We start from the raw sequence: 25,595 nt of genomic DNA, 5'->3' as shown, positions 1-25,595 counted from the left end.
GCCGCCGTGAAACTACACAAGTACCCTTGCTTTTTTGGTTTACTTACACAACATGAATCAGGCTCAATGGTAAATACATCTGCAGTTACTGCTATGACTCAAATCATATTCAAGTATAAATAAATGAAACAGACTGTAGGAAGAACCTTCTGTTCTTCAGTGCATTTTGATTTTAGATCCAAATCTTAAGAGCTCTATTATTTTCACTGCATTCTTATAAATATAGGAGCCCCACCACCTCCCAAAGCTGCTGGAAGGCTATTTCAATAGGCAGCAGAACACACTTAAAAACTTTGCTGATCAGTTTTGACCAGACACAAAAATTCTTAATCTCTGGCCAATTTAAAACTTGTTAAACATACAACGATAAACCTGTATTTAAACTGCTGAATTTATGCTCCAGAATAGACACATTTATGACGTTCCAGCACGGTGAATCCTGATTATATTTATTTTACTATGTTGACAAAACTCAGTCAAGGCCAGAAAGTTACACAATGATGTAGGTCTGTGAAGAGAATAAAGGTAATACATTTGTGATTTTGGCCAAGCTTCCGATGGGACTGTGCCCAGAACACACAAACATTATCACAGTTGGCAAGCTGACCAAGTGCCAATATGACAGATCTAGAGATGAAATCAGCCAGTCCACTAATAGGGATCAGACACAGTGAGATTGGTTAATGGTCTGTATTGTCTGGTACAAGACGACAGTAAGCCAAATACAAAGAGGTGGGCCATTTACAATCGCTTGCCATGTTTTTCATTGGGAGAGTCGGCGGCTGCAAGAGATAGTAGTGCCACTAACAGACACTGCTGTACGCAGCAATACTAACTCCATCTATTTAATCTATATCTATCTATATATCTTAAAAAAATGGAACCTATCATACAAAAACTAACTTGGTCTTTTTAAAGCATCAAATACCTACACACCCAGTCGTCTGCATACAGACCAGGGGTGGTGTTTCTGGTTGGCTTGGTAATCTATGAGGATCGCAGCTTACTGAGCACAGATAGGCCGCCGCCCACCACCCGTCCAAGTGAGAACCCTTCCACCGCCGACAAGTCCCCGTTCGCCGACCATTGAACGATTTCTTCTGGCTTTGCAAATGAAAGTCAGTCTGAAATGACTTTAATTTGAGCCCACTGGGACATAGACTGGGCAGGCGGCTGAAATTAGCCACGCCCGCCAGGCATCGGCCCACCCACATACTAATGGGAACACCCATTAAATGCTGGGCATTCCCATGGGCGACCTCGGTCCCTGCCGCTGTAGCCGTTCACAAAGGGGACCTTTTACATGTGCAGAATCCCAAATATCGGAACGGGGTGGAAATCGCCCCATTCTGAGTCAATAAGAATGGGGCCCAAATGTTCTTAGGGTGCATGGGATAGCTCAATCCCTTTGAAACACAAAATAGTGGCAAGTGACAAAGTGTTGATTGAATCCTTTGAAACATGCAGCTGTCGTCATTTTAGGGGCAAATGCCAAAATTCGCCATTTTTTTCTTCCATGATTGTAAACATCTTTACATGGGCACAAAACATAAGGCTTGTAAAAATTAGTGGGGTGGTCGGGAGAGAGAGAAGAAGAAACTAGAATAATCTATTGGTGTAAATTCAGGTGTGCAATTATACTGTAGCCCAGTATATTACACTTCCATGAATGCATCCAATAGCCAAACACAGTTTGCGAGACACAGTCTATGTCACATGCTATAGACAGGAGGAGATGTATGATGAACACACACACACACACACACACACACACAGCACACTTTTACAACGTTATCATAGTCCATATAACTATTGAAGAGTTGCAGGGCAAAAAAAAAAAAAAAAAAACAACAACTTTATTTCCTTACATTTGAGTACAACACTCCTTGCTTGTTCCCCATTAAAAAAGGCAATTACAATGTCCAAGTGCGGTTCTTACGCTTTTGGCTGCAGAGAGAAGCTGGGTCAAGTACTCACGAGGTTTAACTTAGTCCATATTTCCGCAGGACGAGACCTGCAGGAGGCGAGCATGAGATGACACAATCTCGCGCCTTTCACAGTTGAAATGTACAGTAAATGCCTAAAATAGACACAGGCTTTTCTGTATCACAACAACAAGCAGCGGTCCACAACATTGCGCACCAATGAAACCCAAGGAAGGGATTTCACAAAATAAAATGTTAAGACTTACAGAAGAAAAAAAAATAAAAATAAAATTATATATATTTAAAAAAATATGACTATATTGCATTAATGACTATTAAATACATAAAAACTATATGAACAAAAGTTCATAAGCGCAGTAATAGTAACGTCTACATCAAAGCCGCTGACATTTTGCATTAATTTTTTACAGCACATTTTAATGGGTGTAAAGCACATTTAAAACACGATTTTATTAAAAATTAATAATAAAACAACTAAAATTAAATAAACTAATTGACTTATTTACAACCTAATGGATTAGTTATCTTTGTAAAATACTTACCCATTAATATATGAAAGGTTCCAGTTTTGCTTTTTTTAGAGTCACTGAAAAAGTGGATTTACCAAATTTGAGGAGACTTAAGTTTCCACTCCTCCGCATTATCTCACAAACAAGCTACTTATAAACCAACCCTCAAACTAGTTTTTGCTTTTGATCATGGGTGTCGTGTAAGAGAGTTATTGCAGCAAAGGATGGGGAATAATTATATAGGTATTTAAAAACAGTATTTATGTAGAAGAACCATTGATCACACAATTGTATGGGTTAGTTTAAAAAAGTATTCAAAATAGCACAGGCGATATAGTACATAATTAAGAGGATTATAAAGACATATTGTGTAAAAACTCCATCATGACTCTAGTTCACGTTCATGACCATTTTGAAAGAATATTTTTTTTTCTATAGAACTACGGTTTATAACCATTTCTGCTCTTTAAAATAGGTTTAGTAGAGCCTCAAGTCCTAATATAGAAAGCGTGCTATATAAAAATATTTATTATTAATAATATGCTTTTGGAAGATTACATACAGTTCGGTGTTGTGCTATACACAGCGCTTCACTTTTTCCACATTTTGTTATGTTACAGCTTTATTCCCAAATAGAATACATTTTTCCCTCAAAATTCTACACGCATAATGACATCAACAAAGTTTTTGGGAGATTTTTGCTAATTTATTAAAAATAAAAAACTAAGAAATCACATGGACATAAGTATTCACAGCCTTTGCCATAAAGCTCAAAATTTTGCTCCAGTGCATCCTGTTTCCACTGATCATCCTTGAGATGTTCCTACAGCTTAATTGGAGTCCACCTGTGGCAAATTCAGTTGATCGGACACGATTTGGAAAGGTGCACCCATGTCTATATAAAAGGTCCCACACTTGACAATGCATGTCAGAGCACAAACCAAGCATGAAGTTAAAGGAATGGTCTGTAGACCTCTGAGACAGGATTGTCTTGCGACACAAATCTGGGGAAGGCTACAGAAAAATATCTGCTGCTTTGAAGGTCCCAATGAGCACATTGGCCTCCATCATCCATAAATTGAATAAGTTCTGTACCATCAGGACTCTACAAAAAGCTGGGCAGCCTTCTTATTACTAAGCAATTGGGGGAGAAAGGCCCTAGTCAGGTACAGGACCAAGAACCTGATAGTCACTCTGTCAGAGCTACAGCATTCCTCTGTGGAGAGAGGAGAACCTTCCAGAAAGACAACCATCTCCACAGAAATCCACCAATCAGGCCTGTATGGTAGAGTGGCCAGATGGAAGCAACTCCTTTGTAAAAAGCACATGGTAGCCCATCTGGCATTTGCCAAAATGAACCTGAAGGATTCCCAGACCACGAGAAACAAAATTCTCTGGTCTGGGGAGACAAATATTGAGCTCTTTGGTGTGAAAGCCAGGCATCATGTTTGGAGGTCACCAGGCCAATACTATACCTACAGTGAAACATGGTGGTGGCACCATCATGCTGTGGGGATGTTTTTAAGTATCAGGAACAGGGAGACTAGCCAGGATAGTAGGAAGTAAGAACGCAGCAATGTATAGAGACATCCTGGATGAAAACCTGCTCCACAGCGCTCTTGACCTCAGACTGGGGCGACTGCTAATCTTTCAGCAGGACAGCGACCCTAATCATACCGCCAAGATAACAAAAGGAGTGGCTTCAGGACAACTGTGAATGTCCTTGAGTGGCCCAGCTAGAGCCCAGACTTGAATCCAATTGAACATATCTGGAGAGATCTGAAAATGGCTGTGCACAGGCTCTTCCCATCCAACCTGATCTTAATAAATTTGCAAAAAAAAAAAAAAAACGTTTTCCATGTCGTCATTATGGGGTAGTGGGTGCAGAATTTTGATCTAAAAATTGTATTACATTTTGGAATAAGGCTGTAACAAAGTGTGGAAAAAATGAAGCGCTGTGAAAAAACTTTCCAGATGCACTGCACATACAAAAAAAAAAAAAAAAAGGGTAACTTATGTGAACTGTAAAAAAAAAAAAAATGTTTAATATAGATTTTTTCTTTTTAATATTTATACATGGCGCTCACACTAAAAATTATAACATATGCATGATTTATATGTATTTGAAATTATCCCAAACGGAAAATATAACAAAGTTATGAAATAAGCATAAATTGAATGGGTTGGAAAGAGAGGTAATTTATTGAAGACAACACCGGTAACAGGTACTCCTGTTCAATAGGGACATCTTTGGTAAGACATTAAACTGAATTGAAAAAAAATATATATGTGCACGGCCCTCCGGTGCACTATACACAATCAGAATAAAGATTCACATTTTATTGAATATAAACAAAATTAAACAGGCAGATGTTCACTTACATATATCCTCCCTATAGCTTGCAGAGAAAGGACAGAGTACTAGAACCCCACAGTTATGTATCATTTTGAGAGTGCAAGAAAAATAGGAGGGACAGAAAAAGGAATAATAATAATAATAATAATAATAATGTCAATATATAAATTACCCATGTGCTGGAAGGGGATGATATGCGATAAATAAACAAAGAATGCCAGACTGGTAACCCTAAATCTGTATTCGGTTATTCCAAAATCCAAGAACTAGTGGAACTATTTCAATAAATGCCTATCCTCAATAACCCCAGCCAGATACAACTGCAGACAAGTACCTGCTGCTCCAGCAGAGACCATATGGACTTGTGTGGAATCTGCTGCAAACACATGGTTCAGCCTTTCCTTACAGGTCGAGTAAGCTGCAAAGTAGATGGCCCTGTAAAAGACACAGATCACAGGGTCAGCATTTGCTATATATGGAAAGTCACTGCAGAAAGAGAAAAATTATTAAAAGATTTAGGGGGGTATTCAATATCTGTCGTGCTCCCGCAGCCATCTCCCGACGGGGGAGATGGCTGCGGGGCCCTATTCAATGCGGTCTTCCCCGACAGCATTGAACAGGGGTTCTCGGCAGAACGAGCCCGACATCACAAGCTGTCGAGCTCGTTCTGCAGAGAAAAGCCAGAAATAGTCGAGATCCCGGCCGGAGCTCATTTCCGGCCTCAGCTCGCGGCCACGCCCCCTTCTCGCCGCTCGGAACATTGAATCCTGACTGCAGAGCAAAGCGAGAACGGGACAGGGGCACGGCTGTTGAGCTAGCTAGAGAGCCGTGCCCCTGACATTGAATACCCCCTGGATTTATGGCATACACCTCCAAACTTAGGGGGGTATTCAATGTTGGGTCATGACTGTTGGGCTGGCCCAACAGCCATGACCCTGTCCCGTTATGCTCGAGATTTTGCAGGCGGGATTCAATGTCCCGTCTGCTGAGCATAAAGAAGGGGGTGCGGCCGCGAGAAGCGGCTGGGAATCGTCGAGCAGAACGTTCAAGGCAGAACGTGCCCGACTGCTTGTGAAGTCGGGCACGTTCTGCCAAGATCCCTTTTCAATGCTGTCGAGGAAGAAAGCATTGAATAGAGCCCCGCCACCATTTCCCCCCATCGGGAATGGCGGTGGGTGATTGAATATCCCCCTTAAGCTCTAAAAAGATTTACATTACATTTTAAGCCATATGCTTAAGAGTAAGCAAGGCAACACTCAGCCAACCTGAACCAGTAGCATGTACACCCACACACCTTCATAGATGAAGACTATTCCTTAAAGTTTATGTAGAATAGAAGCACAAAAATGAAATTTGGTTATTTAAATATACACAAAAAAGTCCAGAGGCAAATTCACACTCTACCAACCAAATGCAGTTAAGCTAGTACTGGCAATCAGTGTGTAATGGCACATGAAGCTATTTAGGAAGGCCACTCCTAGGATTGTCAGGATCCCAGGAGTTTTAGGTAAAAATAACGTAAGGATTTGAATCCCTGGATTGGTGCCTCCAAATCCGGGATATTTGTAATTGAGGTGCACTTATCTATTTTCAGCCGGGGCAGGGATGAGCATGAATACTCTGCTCAAATGCTGCCTTCCTCATGCCTCAGCAGGTTCACAAGTGGTGGGTGACCAACCACTGGCTAGGAGGTGGACCCTGCAGCACCAGAGCATGCTTATTTGTAAGTTTAAGCCCCTCAGATTGGTTTCTGGTGGCTTCAGGGCCACGATCTCATCCAAAGCCAGTGAAAACCACTAAGAATTAGAACAAGGTAGTCAGGGGGGACCTGAAGGTACCAGAATAGGATGGTAGCTGGAGTCGGAACATCTGTCGTTGACAGATACGATGACAGATCTTTGCATAGGCTTGCAGGCTAAGAAATGCCACTGGGACTTTTTTTTTTGTACACCTATTCTCTCACTAATAAGAATTATGTCCATGACCTAATGCGCAAGGGGTACTACTGCTGTAGGAATAATGTATAACGGGCACTACTATGGTATTCTCTTTGTTCCACTCCTCATGGGTATCCCAGGGCTTGATTGATTTTCAATTATGAATACAGGTATGGGAAATTATATATATATATATATATATATATATATATATATATATATATATATATATATATATATATATATATATATATATATATATATATATAGTTCCACGTGTAGACCGCACTCACACTTTAATTAAAGTATCACGAAAGGAGATACGCAGTGTGCGTGTTTCCAATTATAGTCCGGGGTGTATCTACACCTATAATGGTGTTGAATGTCCAGCACTCTCCTAATTGTAAGTCCAAAACAAATTTTGGTAAAATCCAAAGAATGGTTTTATTCAATTTTCACAAGTGGTCAAACGGATAAAGTCACAGGTATTCATAGAACATGCCCCGACGTTTCGATCCCGCATAAGGGGACCTTTCTCAAGGAGCCTACAATACACATTGTGAAATAACCTATCAGTAAATATTAACATAGGCACAATAACAGCACATGGTAAATGAAAACAAAGCAAAAGAACATCTTACTATTAGTTCTGTAGTACATCAATCTCAACGAGGATGAGAAGGAAAACCCTGGGTGACCGGAGCAGCTGCTACATGATACTGCCCGGGCCCGGCTATTTATTCCCTCTAGTAGCCAATCAAGCAGAGCGTGGACACGTGTCCACGCGCTGACGGCGCTACTTCCGGTGTTTACCGGAAGTTCGGGACCGGAAGTCTATGTGCGGTGACCCGCACTAATGGAACGCACGGCTTCCTGTTGGTGACTGGAGCCGTGCGTGTGCTCTAAGAAAAAAAGCCTCAATGAGCCCAGTATAATAGTTCCGGGCACTCTTCGGTATCTCAGACAAAACGGGGTTGCATGATTTAACGAATCAAATGGAGACTTGCCGGTGCGCTATGTGTTAAATGTTAAAGGAGTTCATTAATCCACTAGATGTGTATATTTATTAGTTTATTTAAGGGAAAAAGCCGGGGACGGTGTTTTATAGAAGCCAGTAGTTGCATATAGCAATTTAAAAGACAAAAAAAAACGGAGTGTCTGAGATACCTAAGAGTGCCCGGAACTATTATACTGGGCTCACTGAGGCTTTTTTTCTTAGAGCACACGCACGGCTACAGTCACCAACAGGAAGCCGTGCGTTCCATTAGTGTGGGTCACCGCACATAGACTTCCGGTCCCGAACTTCCGGTAAACACCGGAAGTAGCGCCGTCAGCGCGTGGACACGGCGTCCACGCTCTGCTTGATTGGCTACTAGAGGGAATAAATAGCCGGGCCCGGGAAGTATCATGTAGCAGCTGCTCCGGTCACCCAGGGTTTTCCTTCTCATCCTCGTTGAGATTGATGTACTACAGAACTAATAGTAAGATGTTCTTTTGCTTTGTTTTCATTTACCATGTGCTGTTATTGTGCCTATGTTAATATTTACTGATAGGTTATTTCACAATGTGTATTGTAGGCTCCTTGAGAAAGGTCCCCTTATGCGGGATCGAAACGTCGGGGCATGTTCCATGAATACCTGTGACTTTATCCGTTTGACCACTTGTGAAAATTGAATAAAACCATTCTTTGGATTTTACCAAAATTTGTTTTGGATTTACAATTAGGAGAGTGCTGGACATTCAACACCATTATAGGTGTACATACACCCCGGACTATCTATCTATCTATCTATCTATCTATCTATCTATCTATCTATCTGGTGGGACTGGCCTCTAGCGCTTTTTTATTTTCTTAATGCTGAATAAGGTACATAATTAGTAACATACAGTTTTAAAAAGTGCCATTTCCAAGATGAGTTGCTTATCTGTTCTCAGTATTAATATACTCTGTAAGAGAACATTTATTGGTGGTCTGTAATAAACAGAACCTGTGTGGGTAAGTCCTCAATGCAGCACATTTTACATGCACAAATGTTCCAGCCAGCAGAAGTGCCCTTGGGAATGAGTCATATGCTGCCAACCATACTTAAATATATAAAACTTAATGCTGGCATTTACTGTACTATAAATAAAAAAAAAAAAAAAAGTTATATTATTCCTTGATATAACCCAGTATTTTCCTATCACTGTACTAGTTATCAGGAAGGTTATTTTTTCCTTTGTGTAAATAATATTGTTATATTTAAGAGAGTTATTTCAATAAAGTGTTACCAGCAAAACAACCCGGCACTCAAATGCCAAGTAAAAGTCAGGATTAAGGGGCTATTCTGTCTGCAAGTTGTATAATTTTGCAGAATAATACACACACACATGCAATATGCACTAAACATCGGCACTCACCTTTCCTAGTTTTGGGGTGCCCTATGGCTTCTGACCACATTGTTTAAACAGAAATTGTAGGGGCTCTGCACTCACTAAATTAACGGATATTAATAAATAGTGGAGATTTACTTCATGAATTGATCAATGCATTTAAGCCTGCAGCCCCCTTCACGGGACCCCACTTTTCTGCAGGTACTAACACTATTGCTCAAAATGGCTACAATACTAAATATGTACTACAGGTATTGTACTTCTAACACACTTTATTATTGATCCACCTGGTACAGAGATCCTTGATCCAGCACACGTCTGCATGATTAGTGTGGCAGAGTTTATATTGACAACTTGACAATTGACTACCTGAAGATCTGGGATGTGACACTGCTATGGCCTTAATGTGAGAAAGCCAAATAAAGAACATGCACTGGTGAGAGATCCTGCCGTTTCTGTTACTCCCCCTACCTGGCTTCCAGATCACATAGGTTCCATTATTCAAATCACTATTACTTAATTTTTTACCACAAAAATGATAATGATGACTTATTACCAAGTGTCTACAAGGAGGCCCCATGGTATTAATGACCGAAATGCAGAACTCGCACAGCTACAATACAGTATATAGAAAAAGCGGTGCTATGGCTTATGTTAGAAAATGGCATTACCTGGAAGGAGCCACACCGACTAAGTTGGGGCCCAGACCCCTGAACAGTGAGCGAGGACCCTCCTTCTGTAAAATCATCCTGGAATACAAAAGAGTAAGAACCATAAGCACAGACTATGAAAAGGGCAAAGAGAGGTTAGTTTCAGGTTTCTAGAACAGATCACTTCTGATTCTATGGTATCTATTCAGATAATTGGCCTAAATGATATTTGCGACAATATATATATATATATATATATATATATATATATATATATATATATATATATAACACAAGAGGTCCCGTTACATACTAGACATATAAAAGAACATTCAGTTCAGGGGGGGGGGGGGGGGAAGAGACACAAAACCATCAATCACCCACATCTTAATCCACCATTGGATCTTTTACCTATGGAACCATTCACACATGCTCTACCAAATTTATAAAACAGGTCAGAAATGTAAATCCCCAGTATGTTAAAATCTGAAAAACAAGTCAGGTAACCAACAAAGAAATATTTGTGTGTGAACTTACTAAACAGACTATTTACAAAATAGTGTTTAAAATGTGAAGGGAGGAAACCAGTAGGAAAGCCAGATAGAGCTGCCCATCCATCAGAGAACAGGCAGCATAAAACGAGACTATACTTGTAAGGTGTTGCAGGATAATACTGCACAAGGAGGGGGATGGGTATTAATAGAATACCAACTATTCTCTTGATAAGCCGATAATATGTGTTATAGAATTCTATATTATATGGCCACATGGAGCAAGTTACAGCACCTACCATAAGTTCTACATTTCTCGACAAGGAGTGCCATTTACTACACATTTAAAAAGCCAAGCATTCTATTAATAATAACTTGCACATTACAATACGGCAAAGGAATGCAGGTTATTTACAATTACTTTTGCGGTCATATTACTTTGCTCCATCTTTTTGGATTGGAGATTTGCTAGTAGTACACACTGTTAGGGTACCACGAGGACCAAGCCTAAGTTACGCTGGTCAAGTCATTCTCCACAATTCAGACATCTCACATTACCTGTAATATATTCGCCGTATTGCCACCTTTCAGACACAAAAATGCTTTAAAAGAACACTAAAATAAATAGAACATTTGATAGAATTTAAAAGGACAATTACAGATTACAGGTATAAAATAAAATGTGAAAACTCTTCCTGCACAAGTCCTGCCTGGGGGCAGCTTCTTGGTAGCAGATAGATCCCTAAATACATTGACATCGGGCAGCAGGATCGCATGTGGTCCATTCACATGTGATGTATCGCATTCGACCCCTGTTCCCTGATGCTGGGGGGGGGGGGGTCCGAGCTCTGAATTGGCTCCGATGCGTGGTCCTGTATCTTCTCAAATGCATCAGATTTGGGATGATTTCTCTGCCCAATCCATCAGGAACGGGTTTCATCGGCCCAAATCGCAGTAATGTATGGGGGCCTTTAGTCAGTGAAGGAGCAGATGTATGAAGCGGTGATAAGGGAGGAGAAGTGATAAAGTGCCTGGAACTTTATCACCAGCCACTCAGCTCCTGACTGTTAAGTTACAGGCTGGGTTTAATAAGGAACAGTCAGGAGCTGATTGGCCGGTGATAAAGTTCCAGGCACTTTATCACTTCTCCTCCCTTATCACTGCTTCATACATCTACCCCTGAATTTTTCAAATTCTGCCCCTGGGTTACAATACTGCCATGTGGTCAAATATCACACTATCAGGCTGCATTTGTCAACAGGTTGACAAGTTCGTTGTAACCCTAAAATAAGCCAGACAGACACCCACTTCAAATTATTGGGCCATTTGCTTATTATCCATGTACATACAGCAGGGCACAGCCAAGAAAACAAGCTGCATGGACACAGACACCAAGTCCCATATGTTACACTACTACTTTTCATACTATGGAGTTTCTCTGCAACAGGCAATTCCTTTCCGACTGCAGTGTCCTGAAGTTGAGTTTAAACTCAGCATGGGCAAACAGTTACATAACACAGCACTGCAGGCTCATTACACAAGGTTTGTCATGCTGCATGCCATTGGACATGTGTCTGCTATTTCTCACCACTCCCAAATGTACTGAGCATTAGGGAAGCTCCCAATACATAACAGTGAGTAACACACCACGTGTTTGGCTTCATTCGGGAATGTTAACATTCTGGTTTAGAAGTTATCAACTAGTAATGAAAGGAAAGATGGTCGGCAACTGAACAAAAAATGGGGATGGTGTGAAATTGCTCAAAATTAATAATAACTGTGGAGATAGCCATTTATGGGCTTTAAAAACTATACCGTAAAGTGCTTCCACAAAAACAAAATCCCTCATAAAATCCAGTAGCGCTTTAATTCATTGCAGCAACTCCCCAATTTAGAAACCCACATTGTATATGCTGAGCAATGAGGTAGGCTGCAGTGGGAACTGGCTAATGGGAGCAGATCAGAGGTCGATCTAGTACTGGCTAGCTCAGTAATGGCTAACCTCGACACCCCAGCTGTTAAACTACACATCCCAGCATGCCCTGCTACAGTTGTACTATTTGCCCATGCTAAAACGGATGAATACAGGTATGGGGAAAAAAAGCAGTGGCGGCTTTTACCTATGGGCTGCAGCCCCCCCCAGGTAAAATCCGCCACTGTCTCTACCTAAAGTGATGCCAGATGCAGTCTGAGGGCAGTATTCAATGAGAAAAATTCTCCGTGTTTTATGGAGAATTTTTGCTTTTTTCGCCCTGGACGGAGCATTTTGCTCTCCAAAAGTGAACCACCCTATTCAATGTGAAATATTCGCCGTCTTTCTAAGTGATTTTCGCCGTCTCTCTCCGTGTAGAAATTCTCCATCTTTTGATGGAGAGCTGGAAGCTGGAATGTGAACTTTTAATCTAAAAGGTTTTTTTTTTTAATTTTGGTGTCAAAAATTAGGTGTTTTTTTCTGTGAAGGGGCATGTTATTTTTATTCATGTGCTCATAGCACATGAATATATATTTAATTAAAAAATATATATATTTTTTTAATATTTTTTTTTTTTTTTTACACAGTGCAGCCAGCAGGGGGCCGGAGCGCTCGAGCCGCTCATTAGATATTCATAAAATTACTGCACCCGATGCACGTTCGGGTGCAGTGAATACTGGGTCCCCCGCTGGCTATAGGGGGGGCAGCCTGTGCTGCCTGGGTCCCGGGGGGGCCCCCTACCCTCCACATATGTTCTGGGGCATCCAGGGAGACTTTAATCTCCCTGGATGCCACCGTCCCACGGCTCCCTGTCAGCTCCCTGCCGCGGACGCTCGTCCGCTGCAGGGGTTAAGACTCGCCGCGAGTGGCGGCGAGTCTTAAATACGTTGAATAGTGGGAGCAGGAGGCTCCGGAACACGGCGAGTGCATGGCGAGAGAAAAAAATCTCTCGCCATGCACAGAGAATTTTCTACATTGAATACTGCCCCGAGACTGCACTGGCTTCACTGTGACTTCCTATTGGGTCCAAGCCAGACAGCCCCATGACGAGACCCTGAGTATAGGAGTAACAAAATATAAAAATGTTCTTGGTGCCAATAGACACCTGTTACAATGTCAGTTAAAACAAAGATAAATTAATAGGAGTGGTGGTATAAGCACTTCAGTAGTCAGCAGGATATCACACACCATGTACCCAGTAATCTACATTTGTCCTGTATCACTTTCGCACATCCTTCTCGGTTTCACTAATGAGGTCTAATCAGGCTGAAAGGCAAACATTTTAGTAAAACAGAACAAACTAAAAACATCCACAGATGGTTTAACTATACGAGGAGTATTATGAAAAAGGATTGGCTTAAAATGGTTCACTGGCTACAAGTTAGCCATTCAGGAAGCAATTTAGTGCATGATGTACACTGGTTACGGCTCTCCTCGATCCCCTATAGTTGTTGCCTCTTGTCAATGCTCTGTCATGCTTATAACTTTGGAACACTGCTGGGATACACAGTGAGGTAACTGTACTAGAAACTATCAAGACAACGTCATCTCTCCACTGTGATAACACATACTGTATCCATCACTTACTTGAGGCAGTGCAGTGGTCCGGGGGACACTCTTGCCACTCTGTTAACACTCGCACCGTTCATGGTGTTCAACTGAACTTCAGAGATGTAGAAAGTCACTGATGAGGACTGCAGCCTGGTCTTCACTACTTCCAATGGGCATGTTATTATGGCACCAACAGTGCCCCCGCACCTGTAATGAATGCAAAAATCAGGACTGTAATACTGTACATTTACCTTAACAGGGAAAAAAAAAAAAGGGTACTTGTGTATTATAGCGGCACCCCCGATGTACATCGCGCAATGTTTTTATCGCATGCCATGCACCCGATGGCATGCGATGCGATTTTTGCCCCCTATGCGATGAAACATTGTATAAGCACCCTAAAGGGTGCTTTTAAGCACCCAAATGGGTGCTTACAATGTTAAATGCACCCCCACACCACCCCCCACTATAAACGTGAACCCGAAGCGTGGTGAGCACAGCGAGCCCGCGAGGGGCGGCGGTACGCGTCCTCCGACCTTTTCAATCCCCCACTATCCACGTCGGCGTGGAGTTGAGAATAGAAAGTGTGGCGAGCGCAGCGAGCCACCGAGCCCGAAGCGTGGCGAGCCCTGCGAGGGGATGCAGATACCTGTGAAGCCCGCGAAGGGACGCAGATACCTGTGAAGCCCGCGAGGGGACGCGATACCTGTGAAGGTATCTGCATCCCCTCGCGGTGGCTCGCTGCGCTCGCCACACTTTCTATTCTCAACTCCACGCCGACGTGGATAGTGGGGGTATGAAAAGGTTGGAGGACGCGTATCGCCGCCGCTCGCCACGCTTCGGGTTGACGTTTATAGTGGGGGGTTGCATTTCACATTGTAAGCACCCATTAGGGTGCTTATACAATTTTTAATCGCATCGCATTGTATGGCATTGTATGCCATACACAATATCATCCAATTTTAAAATTGTATGCCATTGTACAATATCACGTCGCATCGCATGCCTTATGGTATGCGATGCGATGGGCGCCGCTATAATACACAAGTACCAAAAAAAGTTTGAGTGCAGTGGAAAAGCCGCTTAGAAATGTCATATTTTAATAACCATTCATCATAAATATAAAGCACGTCCATAAACAACAAAATTAATTGATAAATAGCTAAATTCATCATAAAAACAATAGAAATAGACATCATTTTTTTTAAATAATAATATGCCACACTGCTTAACTGTAAAAGAGGTGGTTTGTTACTATCCGTTTTTTTTTATCACTGTTTCCAATTGTAAAGCGCAATGGAATATGCTGCGCTGTATAAGAAACTGTAAATAAATACATAGAACAAACAACCTCTACTTACTGCCAGGAGCATAGAAGTGCATGCCCTACTTACTACCTCACATTATCCCCCTTTTTTTTTTTTTTATTAAATCAAGTAATTAAAAATTACAATCCAACCTCACCAACAATTAGCAATATCAAATATCCAACAAAATGAGCATACATGCACATCCTCATAAGAAAAGTGGTAAATAAACAGTACAAATAAAATTATATACGGATTTCAAACATAAATAACAGTATCACCGACAGTATATGTATTAAGGCATGGGCTAACCTAGGTTCCAGGTGGAAGGCCGCTGGAAGAATTAATGGTACTTGTGTATTATCATGGCGACAGAAAAAACTATGTACGCAAACCTAGTGCAATCACATCGCATTGCATGCAGTTATGGTATGACATGCGATGCGATTTTGATGCTTATGAGTGCCTATAATGTACTATAGCATTAAATGACATATATACATGGATAGTAGGGGTATGAAAATGTCGGTCGGACGCGTACCACATGGATAGTGGGGGGGGGGGGGGGGGGGGCAAAATAAATGACATGTCATTTTACCATTAAATGGCATTATTCTAGATTCCATCAGATCAGATATCTCATCGCATGCCATACAATAATGGCATGCGATGCGATTTATCGCATCCTATCTTTTTAATGGATTCACTGACACAGAGCAGAGAATACATTACATACAATATGGCATGCAATGCGATGCGATTTCACTACCGTGAATAGCCCTCTACGCAAATGGAGTAGTGGGCGCCGTGACAATACACAAGTACCGAATTAACAAGAGAATAATGGGATAACTGCCACGACGAAAGACTTTTCAAATGGTTTATGTTTCAGATGAGAGGACTGAGTGACATCCTCACTTCTGATACATAAACCAAACAAAAGACAATGTAGACGTTAAGAAGTTATTCACCAAGGGCGGTATTCAATGCGGGCCGGCGAGGGGGTTTGTACAGCGAGGATGGCTTTTGAAACAAGCCATCCTCAACGTCAAACCCCTTTGCCGTATTCAATGTAAGGGCACAGAGTAGTGTTCATTCTAGCACCCGCTATCTTTGAAAACCCATGCAGTTCCTCTTCCCTCCCTGGGGTATCGCTGTCGTATACCATGTTGTAATTGACCAACAATATCGTTTTTTACCACAAAGATATCTGGAATCCCTTGGCAAGTTAGACAGACATTAAGATTTTAAACTAATAGAAAGCACTGCTACCATAACTAAATACCTATACTTTATATATGATAAAGCTTCATTAACCAAACTTGCATGTGCTATTATCTCCTGGCTACAAGAAAAACGGCCTCTATAGAAGTTTCAAGTTACAACTACATTGTACTTTCCTGCCAGTTAACACATTATAAAATGCTATACTGTCATGTGCTACCATGTCAAATTACATTAATTTACAGGCAAAAGCCAGCTGAAACCAGAAAAGTCAAGCAGGTTTAGCAATTCTTACAGCTAGGGCCTAGAAGCTTTACAGCTAAAATCAGAAGTATCGGACTATGGTTACCTTGTAACTATGGATACTGTCTAAAATAGATTAGATGGGGAGGACAGGGAAAGCGGTTATAAAAATAAACGGTACACTTAAAATGCGATACATCGCCAATTGTAAAGTGCAATGGAATATGCTGCTCTATATAAACTCCCTCTCTTCCATTACAGTGTATATATAGTTACATAGTAGGTAAGGCTGAAAAAAGACTTGCGTCCATCTAGTTCAACCTGGTATAGATATCCATTGCTGATTTGGTAGGTTCTGATATTTTACAGACAAATTAAAGTTACAAATTACTAGTGAGGTTAAGGATATCCATGTTTGAGTTCAGATGGTTATATCAGATGGACAGATATCCTAATTAAGTCACCTGTGCTCAAGCATGGATATCCCTAAATCCTGGACTGTAATGATGGAGTATGATTAACTGCAGCAGCACACATGCATTGGTAAAAACCAACAAGAGAAAGCATAGAATTTACTGGCCATAGAACCCATATGTTCCCTATAACATCACCACACCTTCTCATTAAGCTTTGGTCGCACATGTAGGTTTGCTTGTATGTAAAGTGCTTTATTTAGAGCAGAGGAGGACAACATAATGTATTATTCAGGGACCAGATAATGAAGGCTAGGAGCTACACATGCAGAGAACATGCATTGCAAAGGACTTACAATAAATTAGAAGATGGCAGGATTTTATTTTTTGGGTACTCTTGCAATGGATTTGCCCCAAACTGGTGTATAATACAGTGGTTCCCAAACTTACAGAGGAGCTATAGGCAGTCCAGGATCAATTCATATAGTTAATAGTCTGTCAGTGGTTCCCAAACTTTTTTGAATCACGGCACCCTAGAGCATCAAAACATTTTCAAGGCACCCCTAGGCCAAATGCTTTTTATCGATAAATTCAGAAAAAAATATTAAATTAAGTGCATTGAGTTTATATGTCACAGTTATCTGGTGAGGGACAGGATTTGCTTCTATTTGTGCACATTTTATGGTTGGTAGCCACCAGCACTGGTTTTGCCTGTTACATTGGCCCTTATTCAGATCTGATCGCAATACAAATTTGTTCTCAAAATGGGCAAAACCATGTGCCCTGCAGGTGGGGCAGATGTAACATGTGCAGAGAGAGTTAAATTTGGGTGGGGTGTGTTGAAACTGAAATCTAAATTGCAGTGTAAAAATAATGCAGCCAGTATTTACCCTGCACAGAAACAAAATAACTCACCCAAATCTAACTATCTCTGCACATGATACGTCTGCCCCACCTGCAGTGCACATGGTTTTGCCCAATTTGAGAACAAATTTGTACTGCGATCAGATCTGAATAAGGGCCACTGACCATTCATAATATAAATTGATCCTGGTCCACCAACCCAAGGCACCCTGCAAGTGTCCTGAGGCACCCCAGGGTGCCTAGGCACACAATTTGGGAACCACTGGTCTATGTAATAGGCAAAAATCAGTTCTTGTGGCTTCTAATCGTAAATTATATATATATATATATATATATATCTGACAAACCAAAGCAAATCCTGTCCCTCAACCACATGACAGACACTAAGGATGACCTATAAACACAACTTAATATTCTGAATTTCTAAAGAAGAAACTTTTGGACTTGCAGGATTTACTAAAGAAATTCTGATAAGATAATATGGCACGGAGGTAGGGCCATGATCTCTAAATATCTGAGCCACCACATAGTATAAACAGCTATAACAAGTTAGCTTTTCCATAGGGATAAATCATCCCGAAAACAGCTATTGCTGCACCAGTTTAGAAATGAAGATCAAGGAACGCAGAAAAGATTTCCATAAATTAACATTACATGAACACGAATAAACTGGTTTAGCAAGCATTTCCATAGAAAAAATAAATAAATTTAAAAAAACAAAAAAAAACACAAATTGTCTATGCACATGGATCTTAAGGCCAGGATTTAGCCATGTGTGCAAAAATATAACGAGTACTTTTCAAAAGGGACAAAGACGGAATTAGAACATGTATTTAGCACTATGCACTAACTTCAATATTCAAAACCAAATAAGAGGAGATGCTGGCTGTGAAACCAAAGGCCTACGGGTTGGTGCTAATATATCCGCCTCTCGGGTCTGATTGGATCAGATCAGGAGGAGGACAGTGAAAACCTCACAGAACTCTATTTTCACTGGTCTGTCTTAAACAGTACTGTCATTGTGCAAGCCGAAACCCTTCCAAAACAGACTGGATCACAGCTAGAAGCTGCTCAAAAATATAAGGCAAAATAAACTGAGTTTAATAAGCAGAGTTTATTCATCTTGCGATGAACGCTCAGTGGAACACATGACCATATGTTATCTCAGCACAGAGAGCCTTGCAGGAGGCGTTTACCCATTCTTCCTTCTGTTTATGAAACGCAAAGTAAAAAAAAAGAAAGAAACTAATGACATCTTTAATTTGATGCATATAGTCTGGAAAATAATCAGGGTATTGCCAATTGCAGTTTCTAGCCATTTGCCAGTTGTTTGGGAAGAGGAAAGTACCTATGCCAATAATTAATACACAATCCTAACACCTACTTGCTTGTTACCAGCAGACTTGGCATAAAGCGAAGGACACTTGGCGGGAGTATCCACACCAGCGTGTGCCCTATTAGCTGGCAGAAAAGAAAGCACCAAAGTTTCTAATGGGCATCGCGTGTAGAGATTCTTCTAAGTTAATTAATTCTAAACAAGTGTGTATACAATAACAAAGTTCTCAGAGCAACGTGTCCTAATTAAATACACAAAAAAACTTTTGTGCTGTGGGTCTTGGCAGTAGAGCTTGAGGAGACAGGGAAAGAAAGGACAGAGCAAGTATATTCTGATTCAGCGAGTGACCAACACCATGAGGTCAAAACTAATTAACACCCAAAAATATATTAGCTTGTTAACTAGGGAAGAGGAGAACACACACTAAAAAGAATGTGTGCCAGTAGCCACACCATTCCCATTAAGAGTACTGTTTACAATATCAGTGTAGTAAGATTATTAATATTAAAGGGGGTATCCAATTATCCATGGCAACTTACAGCGGATAATGGATTCACAGAGGGACATTTTCCAATTTGCCCAAATGCCGGCACTTATCGAGTATCGTGAGGCATGCAAGGAATGATACAAGCCACGTTTCTCTGTGATAAGTTAGATACTTATCCCAAATACCATGTGTTATTGCCTGAAAAAAGGATAATAACCATTGGTTGAAAATCAGCTTGTTTTTATTGGCTGAAGAATAAGAAAATGTAATTGGGTACCCTCCATAGTGTGATTTCCTGGACTACTCACTATCTCAGAGGTACTTAATAAAAAGAAGCTACTAAAAGCAAGAGGACCTAGGCCAGTGATGACTAACGTGACACTCCAGGTGTTGTTTAACTACACATCCCAGCATGCCCGGCTACAGTTTAACCATGCTAAAACTGATGCAGGGTACCTTTGACAAGATATTAGACGGGTTTCAGTTGGATAGATAGAGATTTTTTTTTTTCTTGTTGCCAAAACTTATTTAGTTGAGGAAGCATGTACACACACACACACACACACACACACACACACACACACACACACACACATGTACTAGTATTTACCATAACTATAGGTGAAAGATTTAGTAACCGTGCAATAACAGCTTCCACAAGATTAAATAGGACAATAGATATTACTTTGTTTTCCATTAGAAAAGTTAAAACTTACCGGCATGGGCTGTAGCAGTAACTCAATCGCATACAGTGGCTATTTTTGCATGTATTCAGAATAGCCAAATTGACTAATGTAACTGCAATATACTGTAGATTGACAAGCAGGATCAGTGGTATGCTAAACATGTAACAAGCCAGAACACCGCAACGCTTACTTTATGCCTAACATAACTTACTATATGTAACATAAGTTACTGTGCCCTTGGATAACTTACAAAATATTCATTATAATCGTCAGTCTGTCCTGGCCTATCAGCCCTTGTGTGGTGGAAAAGCTTCCTATACAAGAAAAGGCATGCTCTTTCACACAGCAATCCACAGATCTGCACCGTCCTAGCTGCTCAGTGACCTTTCCCCCACTAGACAAAAACACTGAGCGGTTACTTTACGGAGGAGACGTTCACCCTCCACGTTTACAGGACAGATAACCCACTGCCACTGCTTGTCCTACAAAGACAAACACTTTAATAAACAAGAAAACATCTAAGCCACTGAGAGTACAAAAATGTCCTAGCATGGCTTCTGTCTACTACATGGGCCGATAGTCTCAGTTTCCAGTAGGGCTATAGCTGCGCACACACGCTGCTATTTTACCATCCGATGCGATTAACGCTCCCACGCACATCATATCACAAGGTGCAAAAGCATGTGCAGCACGTGGTTTATGGACTAGACCACATAGCATTTAGGGTCTAATTCTGATCTGTTCGGACCGATGTTGAAGCACTGCGCATGTGTATATATTTGCATATGAAGGGGTTCTGTGCTAGCAGGGGGGGGGCGCTGCACGTGCCACCAGAACGCAGGGTGCGCACAGGAAAACGCAGCAAACTACCGCTGCTTAGCGAGCCAACCGGGGGGGGGGGGGGGCGGGGAGGAGAAGAATAATTTAATGGTGAACGACCATCGAATGATTTTACTTCTATGGGTCTGAGTCAGGCCCAGTTTGAATACAATAAAAAGATTCAGGCGCAATGAAGTTAACTCAATAAAAATAACCAACAGAATATAATTCACTAAGAGTAGAAATGCAGCTCCCTAATGTAATCTGCAAAATTACTTGATTTGGGTAACAGGAAAGAAGAGAATCATCTCTCAGAGAGCGCAATAACTAATTTATTTATTATGAATAATAATAATTAATAAATAAATTTGGGAATACAATAATATTTACACAATTAATAAAAAGACACAAAGTAACAATGATTGTAATAATAAAGCAATTGCTAAATAATTTAAAACAAAACACATTTCTACCGGAGATAAATGTTGCTCAATCGATATTATTGTCTCCCTTTTACCATCGGCTGGCCAACGCTTATATCAATTGATGCTTGGGGGATAAATACCTCACATACGCAGAAGATGGAAATTATCCAATAATTAACTTGTTAGGAAACCACCAGATAGTTTAGTTCCAGTAATTGTAACAGGGCTTGCTCGCAATCTGGTGATTTCCTAACGAGTTAATTATTGGATAATTTCCATCTCCTGCGTATGTGAGGTATTTATCCCCAAGCATCAATTGATGAAAAAAATAAAAAAATCGCATAGTCAAAGTCTTACATAGCTAAAATCTCACTGTGTGTATGCACCTTTAGACATGGTTGCACACAGATAAACATATGTTGCACATCAAATTTATTGATACACTTTTGTAAAGCAAATTTGGCACATACCATCATATTGTGATAAAGTCGCCAAAAAGATGCTCTGTGCACACAGTACTGCACACAGCCTATTTGCTCAGAGAAACAATGTTGGTGATAGTGTATGAGTACACATCTGTGGATAGTGAAGCCTGTAGTAGGAATGGCCATTGGTGCTATCACCATCGTTGCCAATGGTGCACAGGTCATCGATGGCCATCGTTTTACTTTGACTAACTGGCCCTTGAGCCCATCAGAACCATGGCTTTGTGGAGGGGGAATGCAAAAAAAAAAAAAAAAAAAAAAAAATTACTTTCCACTGAGCCATAGATGGAGGGAAGCCATCTAGTCCTCCCCCATTGATGGTCAGTGCCCATTCCTAGCCTGTATGCCTATGTCTGCAGTGATGTGAATTTGCAGGGTGGGATAATTACAAAAAGATGCACATAAAAGTTTAAAAAAAATAAATAAACCCAAAGCTTTACCTATGGTGGAAACCATAGAACATAGATAACACACACATACATAAATAAATAAATGCATTTGTTTGTATGCAAATATCTTGCACAGCTTTCAAGGTGAAGCTGCCAAATCTTACTTATTTAGGATTGATAAAATGGAGCCATTAGACCACATAGCAACAATGCAAGAAATATTCAAGATTATTTTCTGTTATAACCAATTGTTTGACTGATACAAGGAAACCTCAGAACGACAAAACACAGCATCAACGTGACAAAGCGAACAATCTTGCAACAATTACATTAAGAGGGAAAGTATAACTTTAAAATAAAATCTATGTGTGGCATACAGAAGGAGAACAGTGCAACACCGGTGACAAAAAAATAAAATTATATATATATATATATATATATATATATATATATATATATATATAGCTATATCTCGAGACAGACAGCAGTATTTGCCTTTACAGATTTAAAAAAAAAAATCTGAGTACACTGATTTTAATTCATGAACTGACAAAACAATATAAGACCCTAATGTTCAGTTGTCAGATAAATTACAGATGCAATAGACATTAAAAAACAGTGACCGCCATCTCGGGTGCACATCTCATAATGATAGCAAGTTTATGTGACATTTACCATTCAGACCAAAAAGATCTGCAAAAAAAAAGTTCCCTAGAATTAATTGGTCCTGTGTACAATGTGGCGCCCCGCTTAACAAATGTCACCTGTATTTAGGAAATCATTATGGATCAAAGTAAAAAAAAGGAATGAATACAATTCTTCATCTACAGCAAATCATGGTAAGGCTTTAGGGATCTAGCGGTTATTGGCACACTCTGTGCACCGTTCCATAATCTGCAGCAATGTGGTTTGATTCCCTGCTATCACAGCATTAGATAGGGCATTGCCCTTGTGCTGTTGTAGTGTTGCCAATGTATACTTGTCAGTGTGTTGCTCATCCTTCTGCAAACAGATGTTCCACTGCCTCACAGGACTTCACCATGCTAAAACCTCAGCAACCCATCTGAATGTTAAAGGGATTGGTAACATTTAATAATTAGAACTATGTAACTTAAGTACAATTGATGTGGTAAGAAAAAAAGAAAGCCAAATACAGGCAACTGGGGGCATATCTATTCTCATCACTCACTTCTAATGATTAACTTCAGCAGGTGAAGAATGCTGTGCAGAGGGAAGAACGCATGCTCTTTCCCTAAGATCAGGATCCTACTTTCTTAGCATGTACACCAAGTTTTCACGTGGTTAGCCGCTTACCTCACAGAAGACTACATCAAGTTCTACTAAGGACAGCCATATAACCTAACCCCCAGGCAAACAAGGAAAACAAAAGTCTTGTTTACTGTTCTGTACAGTATCTGTGATCATATAGACATACAAAAATAGACTCAAGTTAAAAAATGTCTACCAACATTATCATTGCAGTAAAGTGAAAAAATGCAATGCATGGAAAAAAATACAGTATTCACATTGTGTTTCCAGTCTCCAACTCTGCACCTAGTTCATACAACATTAATAGGTATTATATCTACTCTATTGGTTAAAAGGTTGCAGGTAGCAGAGAACCCAGTGCTGTGCATATGACTGCATACACCGGTCCTACTGTACCTGTAGCGGCAGTAAGTCTGGTCTGACTGTAACCAAAACAGAGCTGTCACTGCACATATGTAGGCTATCATTTAAGCCGATCATGGTATAACAATTGCAATCCTTTAAAACAAATGGTAAACTTGTGATTAGTGTCATAAAGAGGAAGACCATCTAGCCCAGCAGTGTGTGTGTGTGTAAGATATATATTTTATAGATAAGGTTGGGCAAAAATAATATGAGGGTCCTAGTATCGGGGTGGCTATTAAAGAAAGCAAGTAGTACGGCATCCCAGGATAGGTTTTATCTTCAAAATGGGCAATTCAATTGCTGGCCTGTATATTGCTTGACAAATTTGCACAACACAGCCTTATAGATGCACGATCTTGCTCAAAACAGTTGTGCCTTATAGGGTAATGAGCACTTTAATAGAGTGCCAATCATCTGGGGAGAAAGATGTGAATAAACTGCTGTTGCAGGCATTAAATGCTGTGGCATCAGCATTTTGCCCCCTTCACCCACTATTGAATTCCCCTCAGGGCTTTCTTTGAACACTGATGGGAAACAGCACTGAGCTGCCTCAAACATTGCCCTCTCTTCATCAACATCCAAATGCACATGTTAGTTTTGCCAATTATCCTGGAGTGCCATTCTTCATACATACAATGTATATATATATATATATAAAATGATGTAATCGTTGGCAGTAAGAACGGTTCTATTAGGAAAAAGAAGACTAGCACCAGAAGGTGACAGAATAAGGGTGCCCGGGTAGCACACAGCAGGGAGATGAGGGGAGCCATGCAGTACCCTCAGTGACCCATCACCGGCCAAGGTGACAGGACTAGCAGTGCCCGCAGATACCTACCCTCCAGCAAACAGATGCACCAGGGTGTCTCTCTGGCTCATTCTCTCTCATTCTTCTCCCCTGCACACAGGAGACTGGAGCGGGTCCCGGCCTGGGGAAATGCAGGGAGGGCGGAGAGTGCTTCGCCGGAGCCTCAGTCACTGCGGGTAGATGAGGGCTGAGGCGAGGCCCACTGGCATGTTCTCAGCCACCGGCGCCTGCACAGTAGAAGGAGGATCAGGGAAGCGTGGTGTATATATATTGATGTATGGCGCCTGCATAGACTGTGGCAGACCCTTTAATCGGGTCTCACACACACCCCGCCCGGGTCACTTGTGCCCTGATGCTGCTGCTTCTGCTGCCGCCTAGCGCTGCACTCCCCCCTCTGCTGCTGCTGCCGCCGCCGCCTGACTCGACTCATGAATATTCATAAGCACGACATAAATACAACGCGATTGGCCAACGAGAAGACCGGATGTGACGTTGGCGACTGCGGCTGCCAAGGAGCACGTGATTTGGCTCATAGCCGGCCGTTCTCGTGCATTTGGAGATATTACTGGAGGTCCCACGGGAAAGTCAGCGCGTACTGTAGGACTACAGGTCTCAGCGTGTCCTGACAGCCTCTATTATATTTTATGTTC

The 25,595-nt window shown here is 41.0% G+C and overlaps 1 protein-coding gene across 2 annotated transcripts in view; it reads right to left on the bottom strand.

The window, feature by feature from the left end:
- Positions 1-25,370, bottom strand: part of SLC25A36 (solute carrier family 25 member 36) — a 42,855-nt gene extending 17,485 nt beyond the window's left edge. For both annotated transcript variants that reach the window (XR_014471819.1, XM_083178043.1), the window contains exons 1-4: positions 24,976-25,370; positions 13,822-13,992; positions 9,793-9,870; positions 5,146-5,246 (exon numbers count right to left, since the gene is read on the bottom strand). Coding sequence is in view for 1 of the 2 variants with exons in the window: in XM_083178043.1 (XP_083034169.1) it covers positions 5,146-5,246; positions 9,793-9,870; positions 13,822-13,992; positions 24,976-25,016 (391 nt within the window). In the remaining variant the exon portion in view is untranslated. The remainder of the gene's footprint in view (positions 1-5,145; positions 5,247-9,792; positions 9,871-13,821; positions 13,993-24,975) is intronic.
- Positions 25,371-25,595: the final 225 nt, after the last annotated feature.

This window comes from Crinia signifera, chromosome 3, assembly GCF_055691185.1.
Source record: "Crinia signifera chromosome 3, ASM5569118v1, whole genome shotgun sequence".
Lineage (NCBI taxonomy): Eukaryota > Metazoa > Chordata > Amphibia > Anura > Myobatrachidae > Crinia > Crinia signifera.
Note: the sequence above shows the minus strand (reverse complement) of the source record. Positions and strands in the feature narration are given on the sequence as shown.